This window comes from Poecilia reticulata, linkage group LG19 (genome assembly GCF_000633615.1).
Source record: "Poecilia reticulata strain Guanapo linkage group LG19, Guppy_female_1.0+MT, whole genome shotgun sequence".
Classification (NCBI taxonomy): Eukaryota; Metazoa; Chordata; class Actinopteri; order Cyprinodontiformes; family Poeciliidae; genus Poecilia; species Poecilia reticulata.
In genome coordinates, this window is record NC_024349.1 from 1,093,451 (window position 1) to 1,114,260 (window position 20,810).

Consider the following 20,810-nt stretch of genomic DNA (forward strand, 5'->3'; position numbering starts at 1 on the left):
CCTTACTGGTGAATCTCCAGTTCATCTCCAGTATTTTTATAGTTTTTTCTCCAAACTGGGATGTTTAAATGTTTGGTGTTTCCTGTGTGAAGTTTCTGTACCGTCAGCGTCATCCTGCCCGGTTGACCTTCTGACCTCTGTCCCTAACCGGCGTCCATCTTGGTTCCAGTGGCCAGCTGCGTGGCGGGCTTCCTGATCGGCCTGCTCTTCACGCAGCGCTGCGGGAACTACTTTGTGACGATGTTCGACGATTACTCCGCCACGCTGCCGCTCATCATCGTCGTCGTGTTCGAGACCTTCAGCGTGTCGTGGCTCTACGGCGCCGACAGGTGAGGCCTCCGCCGCCGCGCCGCGCTGATGGCGCTGGCGCTGACGCCGCCATCGCCGGTCTCTGGTCTCCCTCCAGGTTCCTGGACGACATGGAGGCCATGCTGGGCTGGAGGCCGTCGGCCGTCTACAAGTACCTGTGGAAGTACGTGTGCCTGCTGGCCATGCTGGGGCTGCTGGCCGCCACCACCGTCCGCATGTTCATGGAGGCGCCGACGTACATGAGCTGGAACCAGGAAACGGTACGCAGCGGGTCAGAACCGCCTTCAGGGGCTCATTAAAATCACCAATAATCACCAATAATCAGAAACCAGAACAATCTCAGTTACACGCTTTATTTCTTTTCCTTTCTTTCCATTTGTGAATCAACAAAGTCAAAGTTGTTTCTGTACGTTATAATCTGAACACAAGTGCACACCGCACTTTTCAGATTTTATTAGCATCATAAGCGAAGCTGCTGAAATGTTGAAGTTTGTTGTTGCAACGGAGGAAAACATGAAGCCTGAAGCTTTAAAACTTGAATCATTTTCCGTCTGATGGATGTTTTGCTTTCCAGGCGTCGGAGGTCCGGCTGACGTACCCCGGCTGGGCTCTGGCGGTTCTGGCTCTGCTGATCGTCTTCGCCATGCTGCCCGTCCCGGTCGGGTTCATCTACTCGGTTCTGCAGGACCGCAGGCGGCCGACCAGCAGGCACCTGGAGGCGGGTCTCTACCGCATCGTTAACTTTGACGAAACGCCCATGACGGACATGACCGACCCGGATCGGACCGACCCGGACCGGACCGACCCGGATCGGACCGACCCGGACCGGACCGACCCGGACCGGACCGACCCGGACCGGACCGACCCGGACCGGACCGACCCGGATCGGACCAACCCGGATCGGACCAACCCGGATCGGACCGACCTGGATCACCGGAACGGCTTCATACCGTCTGAGTCTTAGAGAAACGCACGACGCAGGATTAGGGCCGGACTAAGAGATTATTTTTAATTACAATGATAAAATCATAATATTACCAGAAGAAAAGTCGTAAAATTACGAGAAAAGTTGTTTTTCAGATATTTGAGCTCTATTTGAATCTCATCCGGTTGAATATTCCAGGCTGGTTTTCTCTGTAAAACCTTCGTTCCAGAATATAAATTCCTCAGATGCTCAGCGTTCCTGTGTCGGATTTATCCTGGAATCACTTCATTCCGCTTTTATCGCATCATTCCGACGTTTTCTCCAATCGTTACGTTTTTCTTACGTTTTTCATTTCATTACAACTTTCTAGTATTATAACTTTTTTTCGCAAATAACTTTGTCGTGACTATTCTGTGATATTTCTCTTTTTCACTCATTATTACAACTTCTGGTAATAATATGACTATAATGTAGTTATTACAACTTTATTATTACAACTTGTTTCTCGTGTTTTGATTTTACGACATTGTAACTTTTGTCTTACACTTTTTTCTCACATTGTTGCGATTTTTATTCTGGTTTTTATCTTTTTTTCTTGTCTTTCTGCATTTTACGACTTTTTTCATGAGTTTATTCTCGTAATATTACGACTTTATTTAGATAATATTGTGACTTTTTTCTCATTTTTCGGCCCTAATGTCGCAGAAATGGCCAAAATTCTGCCATAACAACTTTAATTCACCATTTCTGGAGCAAAAAGTTTAATTTTTAAATATTTAAAACCTTTTCCCCTATTTATTTTCACAAAGTCAAATTAAATCCATAAATTTATGGATTTATTAAATTATTTTTCCAACAGGAATGTCTTAAAAAGTTGATATTTGAGGAACTGAAACGCTGCTGACCCAACCCGTCATGATCCGTTCCTGCACATGTTTTACAAACTGATGGTTCAGAAGCGACGCGGCTGCACGTCCGCGACCTCTTGACCTTTCAGACTGACCTCATGAACCGAGCTGCCGTCCGCGTTTCGGTTTCTGCAGCTCGTCTGCCAAACATTTGATCTGAATCTTCAGTTTGTCGTTTTCAGACCTGGATGTTTACGGCGCCGTAAATGTTTACAAACACTGTTAACGAGAAATGTTTGTTTTCACGATATATCGGCGTGAACATCGGTATCATCACGTAATCGGTCCGATGAGTAAAACCGGAGCTTCCGATGTTTATTTGTTTCGATGTTTATTCTGTTGCTGACAGAAACAGAAGGTTCGACTGAAATGGTGTCGGCGGTTCTGGTCCAGAGGAAAGATGATCAAATATTTAGGCTGATACTGATATTAATCCTGTTCTTGTATCCGATAACCGATATCATTTATATCGGTACTTTTGACACTGTAAAGTGACGTTACGCGTGAATACGAAGGCTCTAAAAGAAAAAAATGCAATTGTGTTAAAATTGTAATGTGTTAATCTATGTCATTAACAGAATGTACTCCTTAAAGCCGATACCGATACCGATACGTCATGAAGCCCTAAAAATATTTACATATCAGCCTCCATTTCCAAAACATTCGCCGTTTGGCTGAAACCTGCGTGTGAAGCTGATGTTTTCTGATCTCATCTACCTCCACTACCGTCTGGAAACCAGACCTCTGCTGTCAGTCTGCTGACCGATCCGCCCGCTCAGCAACGGTCAGAACCCTGTTTCCAACTTCACTATTTCACTAATACATCTTTTACTTTTCACAAAGAAAAAACACCTGAATGAGCAGGTGAGACTCCAACATTTATTGCGGTTCTAATAATTATTAATCTCCCAGATAGATATCGGTTATTGGTATTGGCTCAGATTAGTAAATCGGTGCTTCCTGCTCTTTGGTTCCAGGTTCTGTCCGGGTCCAGACAAAGTGTTGGGTCTGGTTTGGGTTTCAGCCTCATGGTGGTTCTGCTGACTGAATCAGTCGTTTGAGCCTCGTCTGCAGTGTAAATATGTAAAAAGCAGAAACTGAAGCTAAATTAAATGAGCTTGTAGATATTTTTAGTTTGTCTTCTGCTTTTTGTGATTTTTAGTTTTTATTCCGTTATTTTTCACTCTTAATGTTTTAAACTTGAGTCACATGAACATAAAAAGCTGCATTTTAAGTGCCTTCAACATAAATAAGACGAAACAAAATGTTGAAATCTTTCTGGTATTTAATGTTTTACAAATGTAAAAACAAATTTTCTGTATTTGTCATAATAAAACTTCTGCAGCAAAATCTTTTTGTTCCTGTCAGATTCTATTTTCTTCCTGGTTTCAGTTTTCAAGCTGAATATTTAATTTCTTCCTTTTTACTGATTTGACTGAAATGATCTGTGAGGAAGTCAGAAACTAACCTGCAGCTGGAAGGAAAAACTTTTTGCATTTCTTTGGTTCCAGTTAAGCAGAAAAAACTTGAAAATTTCTGACTGGATTTTTTTAAAACTCAATTTTCCACAAGCTTAAAATGCCTGAGATTAATTTAAAAATATCCTTTCATTTTTATTTTTATTATTTTTGATCTATATTTTACAAATTTCAAGCTCAAAGATCTTCTGGCACGTCTGACGTGAATCTGAAAGTTTTTTCTTGCCAGTTTTTAACTTGTTGCTCAGAAAATATCCTCGTTTTGTTGATGAACATTTAATTTCAAAGTTTTAGTTTTTCTAGTAAATTTCTGACTTTTAGAGCTCAGACCAGGATTTTCAAACAACAAATTCTGGGATTAATTATTTTTCAGATTATTCTAAACGTTTCTGGGTTTTTGGTTGGTATTTTGTCCTTTTCTGTCTTCAATCCGAGTTTCGGCGACGTTTTGCTTTCTGCAGGATCGTGGGGTTGATGAAACGTTTCGGCTCCCTGCTGTGTGAAATCTGCTCCTTTTTCTGCCTGGGAAAGAAACTCTGAGGTCAAAGGTCAGGAAATGAATCTCTGTCGGAAAGTCTTGTTTTTCCTGACGTTTGGGGACCAGGCTGGTCTGAAACGTGAAGCTGACTGACCGGGGAGGAAATGTTGAAACGCTCGGCTCTGTTGACGTCAGGAAAGAGAAAAGAAGTAAAATTGTTTCTGCGTTTCAGTTCAGAAGGTGAAACAATGTAGATTCATTTAGTTTCTGTTTTATTTTAATATTTATCTACTAGTTTTTAAACAGTTTAACGTATTTAAGCCAACAGATGGAGAGAAAGAAACCACAAATATACATTATGACTAATTTAGCAATCGGTTCATATTGAAACGTTTACATTTAGTAAATATTTGAATATTCTGGTTGAAATTTAAAGAAAAACCACAAAAACACTTAAAAGGTAAAACATTTGAATATTACGCACACATATATAAATGATTACTGATTTTATAAAACATTTTAATATTAAATATTTTCTTGGAAAATAAAGCACAGAAAATAATGCCGTTTTGAGTTGCTGTACTCATCACTCACCACAAGGGGGAGCTGCAGCCTTCAAAAACAAGCTGTTCTGGTATAAAAACTTATTTTTAAATCTGTTCCGGTTTCAGATGCAGTTTTTATTTCTACAAACTGAAAGCTGAACTTACGGTCCATTTTCCATTTAACTGATTTCTATATTAACTGCCTCAGTCTCAGGTTTAAACTCATTTAAAACCAGAAGAAGTAAAACAAAGATCGTCTTTATTCAAATTAAATGATGTCACTATTTATTTCACCTTTTTAAAGACTAAACTCCCCTTCACATTCATACAAAGATCCTTTATTGTTTCGTTCTTTCCTCTTTATGTTTTATCTGGTTCAAAGTGCTGCAGATCAGCGTTTAATAATCTCCGTCTCCGTGACATGAAGCTGCTTTTCTGCGGGATTCCCTGAAGAAACAACGACGTCTTTGGGGATTTGAGTCGTCTTGGATCCAGTCTCACTCCATTCAGCCGGAAAGGCAGAGAGAACAACAGCAGCCAGAGGAAAGCAGCGCCTCGGTTCCTAAAACTCAGGTAAAAACTCATTTTTAATCACGTCCGGCTTTTCTTTAGAGATCTGAACGTTTGAAAGGGGAAGAAAATCTGGGCTTCAGTTTCAGTCTTAGTGTGAAAGAAAGATGAGAAACAGTTAAAACATTTTCATTAAGAGCTCATAAAAAACATTAAAGGGGCGGTATAATTTAAAATCGACTTTATTTCAATCTTTCCATCATGTTTTCATGTTTTTCCCTCATCAAAGCAAACATGGAGTGTTTAATGTTAGAGATCCTTTCATCTCCATGGCAACCATTCAGCTGCTTAATGCCTGGGTGGACCTAGCCCCGCCTCCAAGGCGCAGCTCCTCCCCCATTCAGCTCCTTCAGACTAGCCAGCAGCAATTAGCAAACAGCTCATTATAGGAGCTGCTGCTCAGAGCAGCGCTGGTAAAAACGTTAAAGGGTTAAAAGAGGAGCCATGTTAGGACGACTTCCTGGAGGCGGAGCTTCAGAAGGAGCAGGAGCTTCTTAAAGAGACAGAGGCCCAATTTGAAGACGATAAATTACAAAGACAAATGTTATTTTAATTCATATTTGATATACAAAACTTTTTGTGCCCCATTCTGATCAGTTCCTGGTCCAAAGGTGTGGAATCCAGTTTACTGCATTATTACTGAACACGCAGACAAAATGCTTCACTTTTGTTTTATTATTCAGCTCAACATTTTTCTAAATCATATTTGATATATATAGTTTTTTTTATAAATACTGAAAGTAACACAACACCTTAGTTCTGCAGTAAAGTGGCCCCATGTGGCTGGAAGACACGGTACCGGCCCTTTAAGGCTGAGGAACACGGAGGAGTTTGTTTGTGTTTCAGCTGGTCGCCATGGGAGGCCTTGCCGCTCTGTGCCTCCTGCTGATGTTTCCGCCCAGCAGCTCTCAGGTCACCCTGCAGCCTGAGAGGAAGATGAGCCCGGCTCTTCCTCCTCCTCCTCCTCACCTCCGGGACCTCCTGGTCCAGGACGACGCAGCTCGTCTCAACGCCAAGAGGACGTGTAAGTTCCCGGACTTTGGCTCCAGTGGATTTAAAGCTGCAGTAACTCTTATAAATCAAATGTCTCCATGTTGGCAGTTTGTTGTGAGACAGAAATTCACCAAAAACAACCAATCAGAGCCAGGAGGAGGAGCTTAGCGCTGCCAATCATCCTCATCTACCAGCTGCTGTATGCGCTAATGGCAGAGAAGCAACTTACAGAAAAAATGTAATCGGTGGCTATGCTAACTAGCATTAGCATTTACAACAAGCTGTAGCGTCTCAGAGAGTTGGAGGATGATTGACAGCGCTAAGCCCCGCCTCCTGGCTCTGATTGGTTGTTTATAGTCAGTAATTGAAAAAGAAGAGGAGCTTGTTTTTTGTCTCATTCCAAACCGTCATGATGAAAACGATTTTAATAAAAGTTACTGCAGCTGTAACGTTTTCCTGCTGGTTCTGATCCAGACGCTCACGTAGACAAAGACAACGCCAAGATTTTCCTTTTCATCGCCGCGTCAGTCGGGACTGTCGCTCTGATGGCTGCGGTTTACTGCATCTACAACAACTTCTACACCAAACAGCAGTACCTGCACACGCAGCTGCAGGAAGACCCAGGTCTGCCCGCCACGCGCCCGACCAAAACTCTCCTGCTTCTCTCACTTTGCATTGAAAGTTCCTCCAATCAGAGCCGAGTCATCCCGTCCAGGGTCGGTCAGGAGGATCTGGGGCCCGGGGCAGGAGGCAGGTTTGGGCCCCGGTCCACACAAGTTTAGAAAAATTAACATTTTTAATTTTTCTAAAATATGACGGAGCGTTACAGGGCCGGGCTCAGAAAAAGATTAAATTATGGGATTAAAATGATGGGAATAAATTTGTACTTTATTTGTACATTATTCTGACTTTTATCATAAATGTTTTTTTTACTTTATTTTTGTACGATTTTATTCTCGCATTATTAGAACTTTGTTCTCACAGAAAGTCTTTGTTATAATTAATTTATTTTTGTATTATGACTTCATTCTGATATCTTTGTAACTTTTTCCACACATCATTTAAACTTTGTTCTGGTAATTTTCTGACCTCATTCTCAAATTATTACAACTTTATTCTGTTATGTGACTTTTTGTTGTGTTATTACTTTATTCTTGTTGAACTTTATTTGCTCATTATTGCAAGTTTTCTTGTGGTATTATTATGATTTTTATGTTGTATTAATGGAAAGTTTGTCTGTCATTATTAAGACTATTGTCTTAAACTTTCATCTGATTTTCTGACCTCCCGCCTGCAGAGGGCACCGCAGACGCCCTGGACGCTCCCAGGTTTTTCCACGGCCCTGCTGCCGACTCGTCCTCCATGAGTTTGCAGAAATCGGGCTACGGCTCGCTGGCGGAGACGCCGTCCATCATCTCCGTGGCGCCCGGCCTGTCGCCGCCTCTGGCCTCCATGCCGTTCCCGCCGCTCTTCCTCTCCTCGCGCTCCCTGAGAACCATATCGGCTCAGGATCTGGAGAAGAGCTGCATCTGAAGCGCAGGCTGCACAGGTCGCTGTATGGAGCTCCAAAAGGGCCATACGGTTTGTTCAAAGTTAAAAAAAAGTATCTAAAAAAAAGATCTGAAACTGAAAAACTTGAATCTGAAAAGTAGTTTTGAACTTCCTATTTCAGTTTTAAACTTTTTTTTTAAGTTTCAAATTATTTTTTTGCTTGAAATCTTTTTCAATTTTAATTTTCTTCTTTAGTTTTTCACTTTACTTTTTTTTTCATTTCCTTAATTATGTTTGTGTCACAATTTTTATTCTAATTTTTTTGTCTCAATTTTGTTTTAGTTTCAAGTTTTTTTTGGTTGTAATTTTTTCACTTTTGAACAAACTTTATGGCCCTGATTTAGCTCCATATGGCTGTGCTTTCTAGTTTATTCTCCGTCTATCCCTAGCTCTATGAACCACGACCCCGGTGACCTCTGACCCCTCACCACCAGCTCCAATGTGAGAAGTTTTGCCAGTTTAAGTAAAATCAGCAGCTTCCTGCTCAGTAGGAAATAAAAGCCTCAGACTCGGAATCGTTGGTTTGGTTTCATTGTTTTCCGTCAGTCTGGGAATCCAGTCTCTCATGACTTCGTTCCAGGAAATAAAACGGATAAATCAGATCAAAGCCCCAGATCAGCTGAGCCTGAAGTTTAATGTTGTTTCTGTTCATTCTGGAGCCACTAAAGGTCATTTTCTCTCAGATTCAACCACCTGTGGCCACGAAGCTGCAGGTTCAGACCAACGGGCCTTAAAGGGAAACCGATTTCCAGAATCCTGGATTTTTTAGCTGTTTGAACAAATATTTTAAATAAATCTCTTTTTTATCAGATTGCTAAAAGTCAGAAATCATTTTGATACTTTGGTTTAAATAGTTGATGACTTGATCCAAACTGGGGAGAAACCAGTTAACCAAACCGTTTTTGGACCAGAGGAGCTGGAACTATTTACAGTTTATTTTTAAAAATCCACTTTTTTATCTTCCCATCATGTTTTCATGTTTTTCCCTCATCAGAAACAAACCTGCAGTGTTGCTTTGATTCCTTCATGTTTGACAAATCCTTCAGTCTCCATGGCAACCACTCAGCTGAGCAAAACGCCTGGGAGGACCTAGCCCCGCCTCCAAGGTGCAGCTCCTCCCCCACTCTGCTCCTTCAGACTAGCCAGCAGAAATTAGCAAACAGCTGCTGCTCAGAGCAGCGCTGGTAAAAACGTTAAAGGGTTAATAGAGGAGCCATGTTGGGACGACTTCCTGGAGGCGGAGCTTCAGGAAGAGCAGAAGTTCTTAAAGAGACAGAGGCCCAATTAATAAATCAGGTCAAATTTGATATTTTTATCATTTTTATAACAACTGAAGGTAACATATTTTCCTGGCTGTGCTACAAAATGACACCATGTGTCTGGAAAACGCAGGACACTGGCCTTTTAAGAAGATAATCATTAAAACGAAAACCTTTAACATTTAACGAATAAAATTACTCACGTAAAAGTGAAAAGTACAACGTAAAATACTCCTAAAAGTAATTCAAAAAAGTTACTCAAGTAAATATAGTTACTACCCAACTCTGCCCATTTGTAATTTATATAAATAATAAAGTTGTAGTAAACACTTCACACCATGCGTTTTAACGCAGTTTAAAGTTGATTATTGGACGCATAAGAAGCGCAAACCTTCCGGAGAGCATCAAACCTTCCGGGGAGCATCAAACCGGGAAGCGTCCCGCAGGCGGTTCCCGCCCGGTGAGTCCTGCGTGCCCCGGTCCGGGTTCACTCCCTCCATTCACGGCCGCTGCGCGCCCAGAATAGCCCGCTGGGCTGAAAAAAGCCGGAGCGCCGGGAGGAGGAAGTGACATGCTCTCCTCCACTACTCACTGCTGGAGATTAGCGCAGGCAGGCAGCTGTAATCTGCTTCAGCACCGCGGCCACAGACGCCGCCTGGCCATGAATCCTCCCCAAAGTTCCCTGCAAGGGAACCGCCGCGGACCCAAACCTCATTAAAACAAGTTCGTGTGGATCCGGAAGCAAAAGTTCGGCTGGAAATGTATTTATGATTATTAGAAACCAGAAAATCCCGGGACAGCTGCCTCAGATTTGGGAACTTGAAGGAATCTGATGATCAGGTGAATAAAAGCGGATTTTTTAAAGGAAGCAGAGGAGACAGCTGTGCGCTCGGAACCGGACCGGACCGGACCGTGAGGATGGAGATCCGACCGGACAGGTTCAAAGCTGTGGCAGCGAAGACTCTGGGGAAGATTTACGGGTAGGTGGATCCTCTGAATGCCTAAAACTGATCCATAAGGTGAAAACCAGAGTTATCGCGATCCGCCGCAGGGCCGGTCCGATGTGGCGGCGGCCCTGGGCGGAGTATTACCTGGGGGCGCCTAGTTCTCCTTTACAGGATTTTACATTTCTGTTAAACAAGTAACTGAGTTAAAGAGGCAATTTAGAGCATTTGGTTATTTTCATAAAGGTAACTATGAATATTAATCAACATTAATTCATCGTGTAAATATGACAGATTTAGCCAGAGTGACTAACTTCCTACTTTAAGTTTATTTTTAAAATATTTTTTATATTTAATTTCCATATTTTAGATTTATTAATACTTTCCTGTTCTGGTATTGATACATTTTAGCTGCTTTGATGCATGTTCGTGTTTTGTAACCGTTAAAACAAAAAGAAGGCAGGAGATCCAACTTGATTTGTTGCAAATAATCAAATGAAGGTTATCCTAGTAAATATCTTACGTTTATTAAGTTGTCACGTTAAAGAAACGTAAATGAAGTTTGACATGTAAAATTATTTTTTTTAGCTTGGAGCGCCGTTCTCTTTTTTCAGTGTAATGTTTCATGATTTTCCCACCTCAGGTTTGTAATTATTACCTTTAATTTGTCACGTTTGGTCAAACTTGTGCTCGTCTGACTGAATTCAATCTCTCAAACTGTGCTTATGCCTCTGGCCGGCCCGTCTGGCCGATAAGAGCAGCGTAGATCAGGATGTCCTCAGGCCTGGATTATCTGGCACATCTGCAGTGAATGGACCAGAACCTTCTGGTTCTGGTCAAACTGAAGCTCCAATCTGCAGGTTGGAGTAAAATGATCCGCCGCCTCTTCCTGGGATCCAGGAACAGAATCTGGTTTCATCGCAGGCAGAAATGTCCTTTCAGGGAAAGATGAAACGTCGGATCGATTTTTGGATCAATTTCTGCTGCTTTATGCTGCAGCGGCTGCTGAAACACAAACTGCAGGTTTATCACAAATTAATTATATTTCAGTTAAAAGTTTGAATTAATGCATAAACTTCAGGGATTGTGCTGCAGATTAGCAGATTAAATGACAGATTATGACCAACGGCAGCAGAAATCTGACACTGAGTCATAAAAGGTGTTATGGAAATTTCATTATCAAGGAATGAGAATCTGTTTCAATAATAAGAGAAAGATTAATCTTTGTCTTTAAGTTTCTTTATTCGAAGGCAAAAGCGTTCGAAGACCCTTCTCACTGAGCGCAGTCAGTAGAAGAGCCCTGAGCAACACACATCACATCGTTATATAGTCACAGCAAGACAAAGACCCTCCCAAAGTCTGATGTTATCTCTACTGCCAGATGGCCACAGAGACACCCTGACCCCCGCCTCATGAACTATCTCTCACCTCTTGGAGGAGATGATTTTATGGCAGGAAAGACAGTTGATAAGGATTTCAGGAGGAACTTCTAACACTTCTTTGTCAGTTCATGGGTTCAGCTCAAACAGGGTACAAACTACATTCCACACATCAGTCCTTTAAGACAATCATTAGATCAAGCATTTTACCCAAGACGTCTTCAGGTCTCTTCTGCTATCACAGCTGTAGAAACATCTTAACATTATTTGCAAAACTTATTTAATGGACAAACACATCTTGCAGAAATACAAAAACAAAGCAGATATTATCAGTAAATAAATGGTAAAAAGTATCATCAGTTCCTTCAGGAATGAAATAAGACTGAAAACGAAATTTTCTATTACAAAGGCTAAAAGGACTTCTGTGTAAAAACCTCAACACTGTAAAAAATGTTGCTTCCTGTGAAAATTATAGACGTTTTAACGGCACTAAAAAATATGTAAGATAAATTGAAGTCACAGCTGAATGACATCAATCATCTGATAAATCTACAGAAATAAGTTTTAATTTTGTGTAAAAACTACAACACATGAATGTTTAGTATTTTAAAGTTTTTCTGATATTTGAATGAAACATGAACAGAAGTGTTTTGTTACAATATTACAATATTTTCCTGTTTTATTTTATTATTTTTTTTACCATCATTAGATTATTTTCACATATTGTTTCTGTGAAAACAACATAAACATCTTGTTTGTTAAAATATTCATTCATTCATTCAAATATTCATCTATTTTGGGGGCACAAAGTGTTTTATTTTTTATTTTCTTTAATAAATTGTAAATTTATACACCAACTGGTGCATACAAAACAAACATTACAAACAGACGTGTCTTATTTGAGTTTTTTGCAGTTACTGTTTTTGTTCATCTGTAATTTGATTATCTAGGGCCACTGATATTTGTGTATTGGTAAAGAGAGGGAGACATAAAGATAAAAAATAAAAATATATGCCAGACTTCAGAATAACTAAAGAACGTTTTGTAATTTTATGTTTTCTCATTTCCTCCCAAAACATTCACATTTTGATAGTTTTCTGCTGTGATCCTACATGGTTTTAATGTAAACTCCGCGGTCACTTTTTACAGTGTAGGGGTGAAGGGGAGCGTTTTCAGGAATCTGAGAGCATGGAGGTTATCGATGGACTCTCCTTTCTCCCTCCTGGGATTTGATGCAGCGTCTCAACTCTTAAATCCTCTCCAGAAATAGCTTCTCCTCTCCAAGCTGTCGTCCTGCGTAAATCCCCGCAGGATGTCCACCTGGGCCGATCTCTGCCTCTCCCGGCGGCCCCTCCCTCCGCAGGACGCCCAACTACCGGGATTAGTCCTCTCCATTAAAGGCAGCAGGCTGTAAGCCGTCACTTCCGCCCGGCGCACGTGCGCCCAGGTGCGCCGCGTAACGCGCGTGGGAGGCTGCTGGTCACGCGGTCCAGTTGGGACTTCCTGGTTTGGACCAAATCCCTCCAGGCGTCAATGATTCAAACCTGATCATCCAACTCAGTCAGTTTAGTAACTAGTTACATTTATACATGAGCGACGTTTGGAAAAAAAAAACTTTTAGGAATAAGTAAAAAGTACTTTTTACTTTTACTCAAGTAATTTAATTATGAAGTAATAAATGATTTAACAGTTAAAAGTAATAATTACTTTTACTGGAGTAAAATTTCTGGATTCTAACTGTGAAAAACTTCACTGAATGAATATTTGTCTTGTTTTAACTAAAGAATCACCAGACACACACACACACACACACACACACACACACACACACACACACACACACACACACACACACACACACACACACCTGCAGCTTCTGTTAAAGTTTCAGGAGTTTTATTTTGAAAGAAACTGATTTGTAAAAAAGTTTCTTTTGCCTCATTTTCTTAGTTTGTATCGATTGTTTTCATTTTTGTCCTTAAAATACTCAAATTTCCACATAACTTTATATTTTGGTCTGTTTGATGACGTAATTTTTAAATATTAAATTAATTTTTGATCAGTTAAACCTACTAAATGTTTGAGTTTTTACCAAATACTTTTTTACTCTTGAGTAATTTATTGGACGGATAAATTTGACATTATTTGAGTAAAACATGTAGAAATAGCGATGCTGCTCTGGTACCTCCGGATGTTTGAACCAACCTGCACCGGAAGTGGTTCTGCTGTCTTTAGCGTCATCGACTCTGACCCTGATTCTCGGTTCTGGTTCGGGTTCGGGTCTGAACCATAGACATAACATAAGGATAGACGCCTCATGGACCGCTCCGCTCTCTCCTATTGTCGCTGACGAGATTTATGGCGGCCATCTTGGAGCGGTCCACCACTACACTCAGCGTTATGTGTTTAGCAGCACAATGACGTATCAGCGCATTTAATCGATCATAACACGCTTTTTTGTTACTGGAGACCATATTCAGACATCTATTAAAGTTACATTTATAAACATACATTTATGTTTTTCAGCCGATGAGTTCTATCTTCAGAGATTCAGCAGCTGAGATTGAGTCCAAAATCCGATGTGATCCATCCTGCAGTGAATCCGTCTCTCTTTATAGATTCTCCCTCTTCTTCCTCACATCGTGTCTTTATGAAACCTTCAAAACAAAAACGGAAGATCTGGGATGTATCTTACTAGTGAGAGAATTACATATAAATAATAGTCTTTACTACCTGTGTAAACTTTGCTGGTGAATGTTATAACACATAAGTTTTATAATATGTTATATTGTTTCATTTCTAATATAGGCTCTTGTGTCAGATAATCTAAGTCAATGTTAGAGAATAATTAATTTCTTTAGATTTACAGAATCTCAGTTATCCTTCATAGCGGCTGAACCCGTATTACACCAAGCACTGTAGCTAATATTAGCTGGTATCTCGCTGGTGGACATAAATACAGTAAAGTAATATTMTAATCACAATATATACACAATAATATGTCCATCTTACTTGTGAAATGTTGTCTGTGGAGCCTCACATCAATAATCCATCGATCAGAACAACAATATCCTCAGTGCTGAGGCATCTTCTGCTGTTTGATTGAGCAAAGTAGGAAGGACGACCTCTCCAAGATGGCCGCCTTATTTCCTGCAGCGGAGCAGCCAATGCGGGGTCTACTCTTATATTATGTCTATGGTCTGAACAGCAGAACTGCGCAGCTCCGTTCTTCAGGTGTGACATCCAGCAGAAGGTCAGGTGGCTTTCAGGGATTACAGCGGATTTTCCTGAAAGGTCAGCGATGAACAGTCACCGCAGGTTAGCTTCATGCTAACAAATATGGCGCCTAGGAGAAAATATCCAAATACATTGAAGGTCTGTTCTCTCAAACTGCGAAGATTTTATTGGCGATTTATGTGCAGTGTGATAAACGTGATTTTATTGATTAACTAAATTTTCTGTTTTATAATCTTTGGAAAATCTGAATTTCTTTTTACTTCCTTGTCTCAGAGCGATTTCAGCCGCCGAAGCGATCCGCCATTTTGTTTTAATTTGATTTGATTTGTTTATCTTTCCAAACATGAATACATCACATAAACATGTCAGGTTTTGCCAGAGGCTAATTTTCATCTGCAGTTTCCTACCAGGTTGATGAAAGAGGTGAGAAAAAATTAACATGATCACCATGACAACATAAGTCATCAATGATTAGACAGATTTACTGTAGAGGTAAAATTAGAGTCATTTACAGTTAAAAGTGATTATAAAAACCCCAAATAAAAATAAATCTCAATGATAATACAAAAAAAAAGAAGTAAAAACTGTTCATTTAAAAATTATAAATTCAAAATATGAATAGAATTGTGATTATCTAGTAACCATTGCTTAAGTGGTGTCCAAAACAGTTAAAATGTTTTTTAAAACAGTTTTTATTTTTAATAAAAACTGTTTTAAAAAGTGTTTTTGAATTCAGGTAGACTCCCAGACGGGTTGGTTAAAATAAAAGCATTTTTAAAAACAAATATTTCCTGTCATTTGTAATAATAACAAAAGAAAGCGAGAAAAACCCAAATCAATTAAAATTAGAAATCAGATTTAATCTGATTTGTCATTTTTAAATATGAATCCAACATGTAACAAACTGATAAAATGAGGCATAAAATGATGTAGTTCAGTCATAAATGTGCTCATTTACTAAGTGTTATAAAAGTTCTGCACTTTATGCAAAACAGCAGTTTGCTTATGGCTCCGTTTATTATTGATTCAGACTAATGCTTCAAACGAAACGCGCCGACTCAGGCAAGCTGAGAACAGAGAGAAGTTAGATTTATTTATTTAATAAGAATATTATTACCTCGTTTTATTTTCCTCTACAATGTTTTACAGTAACTGATGGCCTGTTTGATAGAGGCAGAAAAATGTGAAGTACTCTGACAATAAGGTGAATATTTGTGGTGATTGTTGGAGAGAGAGATGCTCTGTGGATTGTGGAGGTAAAGACAAGTGAAGATGAGGAGGAGGCAGGAAGGAGGAAGAGGGACCCGCCCGGACAAAAATAGACTGAGTGAGCCAGAGATAGCCTATTAATAATTTAACATGGAGAATCATCAATACTTCATCGCCGCTGAGGATTGTTGCAACCTTTAAGCACGCTCAAAGTAACTCTGGTTTATTATTGCGAGGCTTTTATTTCTCCATGTTTTATGAGTTGATTGAAAAGATGTGACATTTCGTTTTTACAGCGTCTTCAGACAGAAAAACTAAAACCAGCATCATGACAGACGCCTCCAGCCATTAGAGCGTGAAACACAATGCAGGCCTCAAAAATATTTAACAAAGAAATAATTCAATGTAGTTTATATATTTATTTGACTTCACAATAAATCAAGTGGATAATTTTGATTAAATGAAACAGAATATGATTCATATATAGTTGATAAAAATAATTTATTTTTTGAACACAAAAAGACAGAACCAAGAGAAATAACTGAGATCCAGAGGCACCGAAGAAAATCTTAAACTTTCAAGGGACAAAGCTAAAAAAAACAAAAGGTGACATTTTATTAATTCATTTATTTATGTATTGGGTTTTACTTTATTTGTCTTTATTGAAGATGATGCCTTTCTATGACAAGAACATGTTTCTCTTGGGAGAGTCACAGTTTTCACGTAGGGGCCGGGGCCGGGGCCCTCTCTGCTCCCCCTTTTGGGGCTGCCACTGTTGTCAGTAGAACATAAAAATCTTTAAAAAGAAAACTAGAGATCAGGGGAAAATCTAAAACTAGATGAAAACAGGAACCTGAAGGCTCCAGCTGGAGGCAACAAGTGGAGGATCTGACAAAGAGCGGCTAACAGAGAGCGATTAAAGCTGGGGAGGTGATTACAGGTGAGGAAACGAGACAACAAAATGGCCGAAAATACAGATTCCTGTCTATTAATGACGTTTCTACGTTCGTCTAGTAACTGGAACCACAAACATCGACCCAGTTTTACTGAGAGGCAAAACATTCGGCCCAGATAAGAAGGTAACCCACCCAAAACGTCACATAAAACCTTTTTATGTTTGTATCTCCAATAATATAAAATGTTACTTTAGTTTGTTATTGAGCTGATAAACTTTAAAAACTCGGTTTTAAGATATTTTTGCGGCCCCTCAGCACTTTCAACGTGTCGATTTTGTCCCTGATGTTTGGACATCATTTCCTCTGACAGTCCAATAAAAACTAAAGACAGATTATCACTAATACTGCATGTTTAATGTGGAACAACCAGTTATCAGTGTTATGGCGTGGTTACTTTTTCACACTCCGCCAGGCCACTTTATAAATAACATGATGATTTTTAAACAGATTTTTGCTTCTGATGTATCTGGTGTTAAAATTAGTTGATCTGAAACATTAAAAAAATCAAAAAATGGGAAGTAAAATCGTTTTCATGCCTCAGTTTGTCGTTCATATTGGAAGAGGTTTCTGCTCAGTGCTTCACATGTCATGGTTCATTTATGGCTCCTCGGATACATATTTGATGTTTTTCAGACGGGAGGCAGAAAAAGGTCAGAGCTTCTCAGGAAACGTGAGGAAGAGGAGAAACTCTGCAGTTACCAACACCTTCTCTGGCGCTTAGAGCCGGTTCTGTCAGGAGATAAATGTGTGCAAAGCAAAAACCAAAACATATCAACACCTCCAGGAGAAGTAAGAAAGAAACGCTGGTGTGAGGCTCAGAATATCCACTCAGCCTGACAGAAAGCACCTGGCGTCCAGACGGCAGATTAACGCTGCATGCTGGGAAAACATCAGATTCTCTGGAAGACAGTGGTGGGCGCGGCTAACAAAACGCTAGCTACGCTAACCCTGAAGCACTAGTCATGAACATTAGCAATGCTAACGTTAAGTTGCTACACCAACAGAGTGTTTAGTGAAGCTAATGCTAAAGTGCTAGCTTCAACTCAGATTATATCAGAAGCTCCAGTTTTCATTTTGGAATTATAATTTACATCTGCGACATGTTGGAGTCATTATAGATTAAAAAAATAAAACATTTCTGCCAAAACAAAATTACTGCCAAAAGTATTTCTGAGACTAAACTAAAAATTTCTGGGATTTTTTTCTAGCATGTTTTTTTCTTCACTTTTCAAACTCAAACATTTCCGAAGGTTTTTGTAGAAAATTTCTGAGATGAATCCCAAAATTAACATTTTCTTTTATGTTTATTCCTATTTTTCCTTCTTCCTCAGTTAGCTACTTTATTTATGTTTATATCTTGTTCTGAACTGTGCAGGTCTTATTTTGTTCTTGTTTGTTATGAAGTTATTTTAAAAGAGAGAAAAAGAGGAGAGGAAAAGGAAGTGCGGCATAAATGGTCTAAAGTCACTTCAAAATAAGAGCCTTAATGTTAAATGTTTAACTCCAAATACAATTTAACTTCCTTGAGTTATTTTGGTTAAATTCTACTAATATGGTTGTTACGGAGTGAAGCTTCTTCAAACAAAACGGAGGCTCGTATGTCTTTGACTGAACCTTTCTGTTTAGTTCTTTATTGAAGAGAGAAAACGGCGACAGCTGATAACGGCAACAGCTGTTCGTAACCAAGACAACCAAAATATCAACAAAGCAAGATAGTGACAAAACAGAACCACTTAAGCATTCTTCAAAATAAAAGACTTCTTCTATTCAAATAAATCATGTCTTGCACTTAAATATATTTCACTTCATCCTTGTAATTATATACAATCATGTTCAATTCAATTAATAATAATCATGTAATCTATGCTTAACATATAATTGTAAATCAGTCACTTATCATACTGAACAACATATAAGTGTAAAAAAGTCACAACAATGGTAAGTAGTCTTTTTTTCAGTTTCTTATAAAATCAGGAGTTTTAGTAAAATTTGGGCTGGTGTTTGTTTTACTGTTTGATAAAATCGAAGATGGAGAATCTTTTGCTAACTGTTGCTATAGTTACATTCAACTTTATTCAACTGAAGGTTTAGAAAACAGCCGAGTAAATTATCACCTTAGAATATAATTTGGGCAGAGTCAGCTAATTATATTTACTGTTACATTTATTTAAGTGACTTTTCATATAAAAAAAAAAAACAAAGTCCTTTTCGGAGTATTTTTTGCTACGCTGTACTTTTTACTTTTACTTGAGTAATTTCATTATGAAGTATTTTTTTCTTTCTTGAGTAAAACTTCTGGATTTTCTTCCCACTGAATGAAACCAAACATGTTGTAACCACCAGACTCTGTTCAAGTCTCTGAAGTTTTTATTGAAACTGATTTGGAAAAATATTTTTTTGCCTCATTTTGTTATTTTTGCTACTTATATGAATTATTGTTATTCTGGTTAAAATACCTAAATTTCCTCTTAACTTTATATTTCGGTCAGTCTGATGATGCCATTTTTAAATGATTGATAATTCGATCAGTTCCTCAGACTTTCTACCAAATACTTTCTGACTCCTGAGTCATTTCTACTTTTTACTCTCAGCTGAGTTAAAATAAATAGTTCTTATTTTATTGGAGCGTAGTTTTTGGAAATCTGCTCTCCTCTGAATTTAGGGAAGCTAAGTCCGCTAAGCATGTTCAAGGTTAGCAAAACCGCTAAGAATGATCTCTGCTGTTAGCGCGTTAGCAGAACATTAAAATCTGGATTCTGCTGTTCTAACAGTTGATTCTATAAATTTCCTGCAGCTGAAATGTGGAGTTCTGCGTTTTGTTGGCGTATGAAGGAAACGTGTCTCGTTGCTGCAGGGCGCTAGAGAAGAAGCAGGAAAATGGCGAAACCATCGAGCTGTCGGCGGAGGGCCGGCCGGAGCTGGTGCAGGAGAAGGAGATGCCGGTGGTGGACTGCACCTGCTTCGGCCTGCCCCGCCGCTACATCATCGCCATCCTGTCCGGGATCGGCTTCTGCATCTCGTTCGGCATCAGGTGCAACCTGGGCGTGGCCATCGTTAGCATGGTCAACAGCCACACCGTCTTCAGGGACAACAAGGAGGTCATCGTGGTGAGTCAGGTTGAACCGGTGTCCAACCGGTGGCCTCAGGGCCATTCTCTGCCCTCTTGCTTGTTTATTGTGGCCCAATCTTAACTCTGCAATGGAGCTGTTTAATTAGTTTTTTCACAGAAAGGGAAAAACAACTAAAATTAATTCTTACTTATAAACCAGGTTTCATCTCATTTTTGTAGTAAGTAGAACGACAAATATCAGCTGTAATTCAGCAAGAGCAACTTCATGTTGCCAAGTTTGGATTAAAAAACTAAAACCTGAAAACTGTACTACACTGCAAAAACACAAAATATTACCAAGTATTTTTGATCTAGTTTCTGGTGCAAATATCTTAATATCCTTAAAATAAAAGTAACTTACAATTAACTTTTCAGAAATATAAATAAACTTATTTTAAATCAATAGTCCCTTAATGTTGATGAAAAGGTTCCATTTCCAGTGACATATTATTTCACCAGTGGGGAAAAATGTTTTTAAATAATCTGGCAATGGAATAAGTTTTAAAATCAAAATGAAGGAATATTGTCACATTCATTTTTGTCCTTAAAATACCCAAATTTTAAGGACAAAATGTGGGTATTTTGTTCTTTTGTTGTTTGTCTTGAACCCAGTGAAGACAAACAACAAAAGACACAATGATCACAAAATTAAAGAAATGCAACAAAGAGATGCAGTTCTGCTGAACGGACTGCAGGTGTCACTGTTGCGCCACTTTAGATGTTTTACTTTATTTCTGTTGCTGATTTTCACCTGAGATCCAGAACTAGAGCTTCATCTTCATCTTCATCACACGGTTATTTATGGCGGGAAGCCTTAAGATGAAAGATCAGCTCATGTGAGCGTGATGCGTTTGTGTCCCCTCGGTAAATGTGAGCGTGATGTGTTTGTGTCCTCTCTGTAAATGTGAGCGTGATGCGTTTGTGTCCCCTCAGTAAATGTGAGCGTGATGCGTTTGTGTC

At 39.3% G+C, this 20,810-nt stretch overlaps 2 protein-coding genes across 2 annotated transcripts in view; both read left to right on the plus strand.

Annotated features, from left to right (window-relative positions):
• The window catches only part of LOC103481149 (sodium-dependent neutral amino acid transporter B(0)AT2-like), a 10,216-nt gene extending 6,720 nt beyond the window's left edge, over positions 1-3,496 (plus strand). Inside the window, exons 9-12 of the mRNA XM_017301732.1 lie at positions 170-329; positions 407-569; positions 884-1,099; positions 1,205-3,496. Of these exons, the coding sequence (XP_017157221.1) occupies positions 170-329; positions 407-569; positions 884-1,099; positions 1,205-1,273 (608 nt within the window). The 3' untranslated portion in view covers positions 1,274-3,496. The remainder of the gene's footprint in view (positions 1-169; positions 330-406; positions 570-883; positions 1,100-1,204) is intronic.
• Positions 3,497-9,513: 6,017 nt separating this feature from the next.
• LOC103481051 (vesicular glutamate transporter 1-like) overlaps positions 9,514-20,810 on the plus strand; it is a 21,619-nt gene continuing 10,322 nt past the window's right edge. Inside the window, exons 1-2 of the mRNA XM_008436297.2 lie at positions 9,514-9,996; positions 19,596-19,848. Of these exons, the coding sequence (XP_008434519.1) occupies positions 9,935-9,996; positions 19,596-19,848 (315 nt within the window). The 5' untranslated portion in view covers positions 9,514-9,934. The remainder of the gene's footprint in view (positions 9,997-19,595; positions 19,849-20,810) is intronic.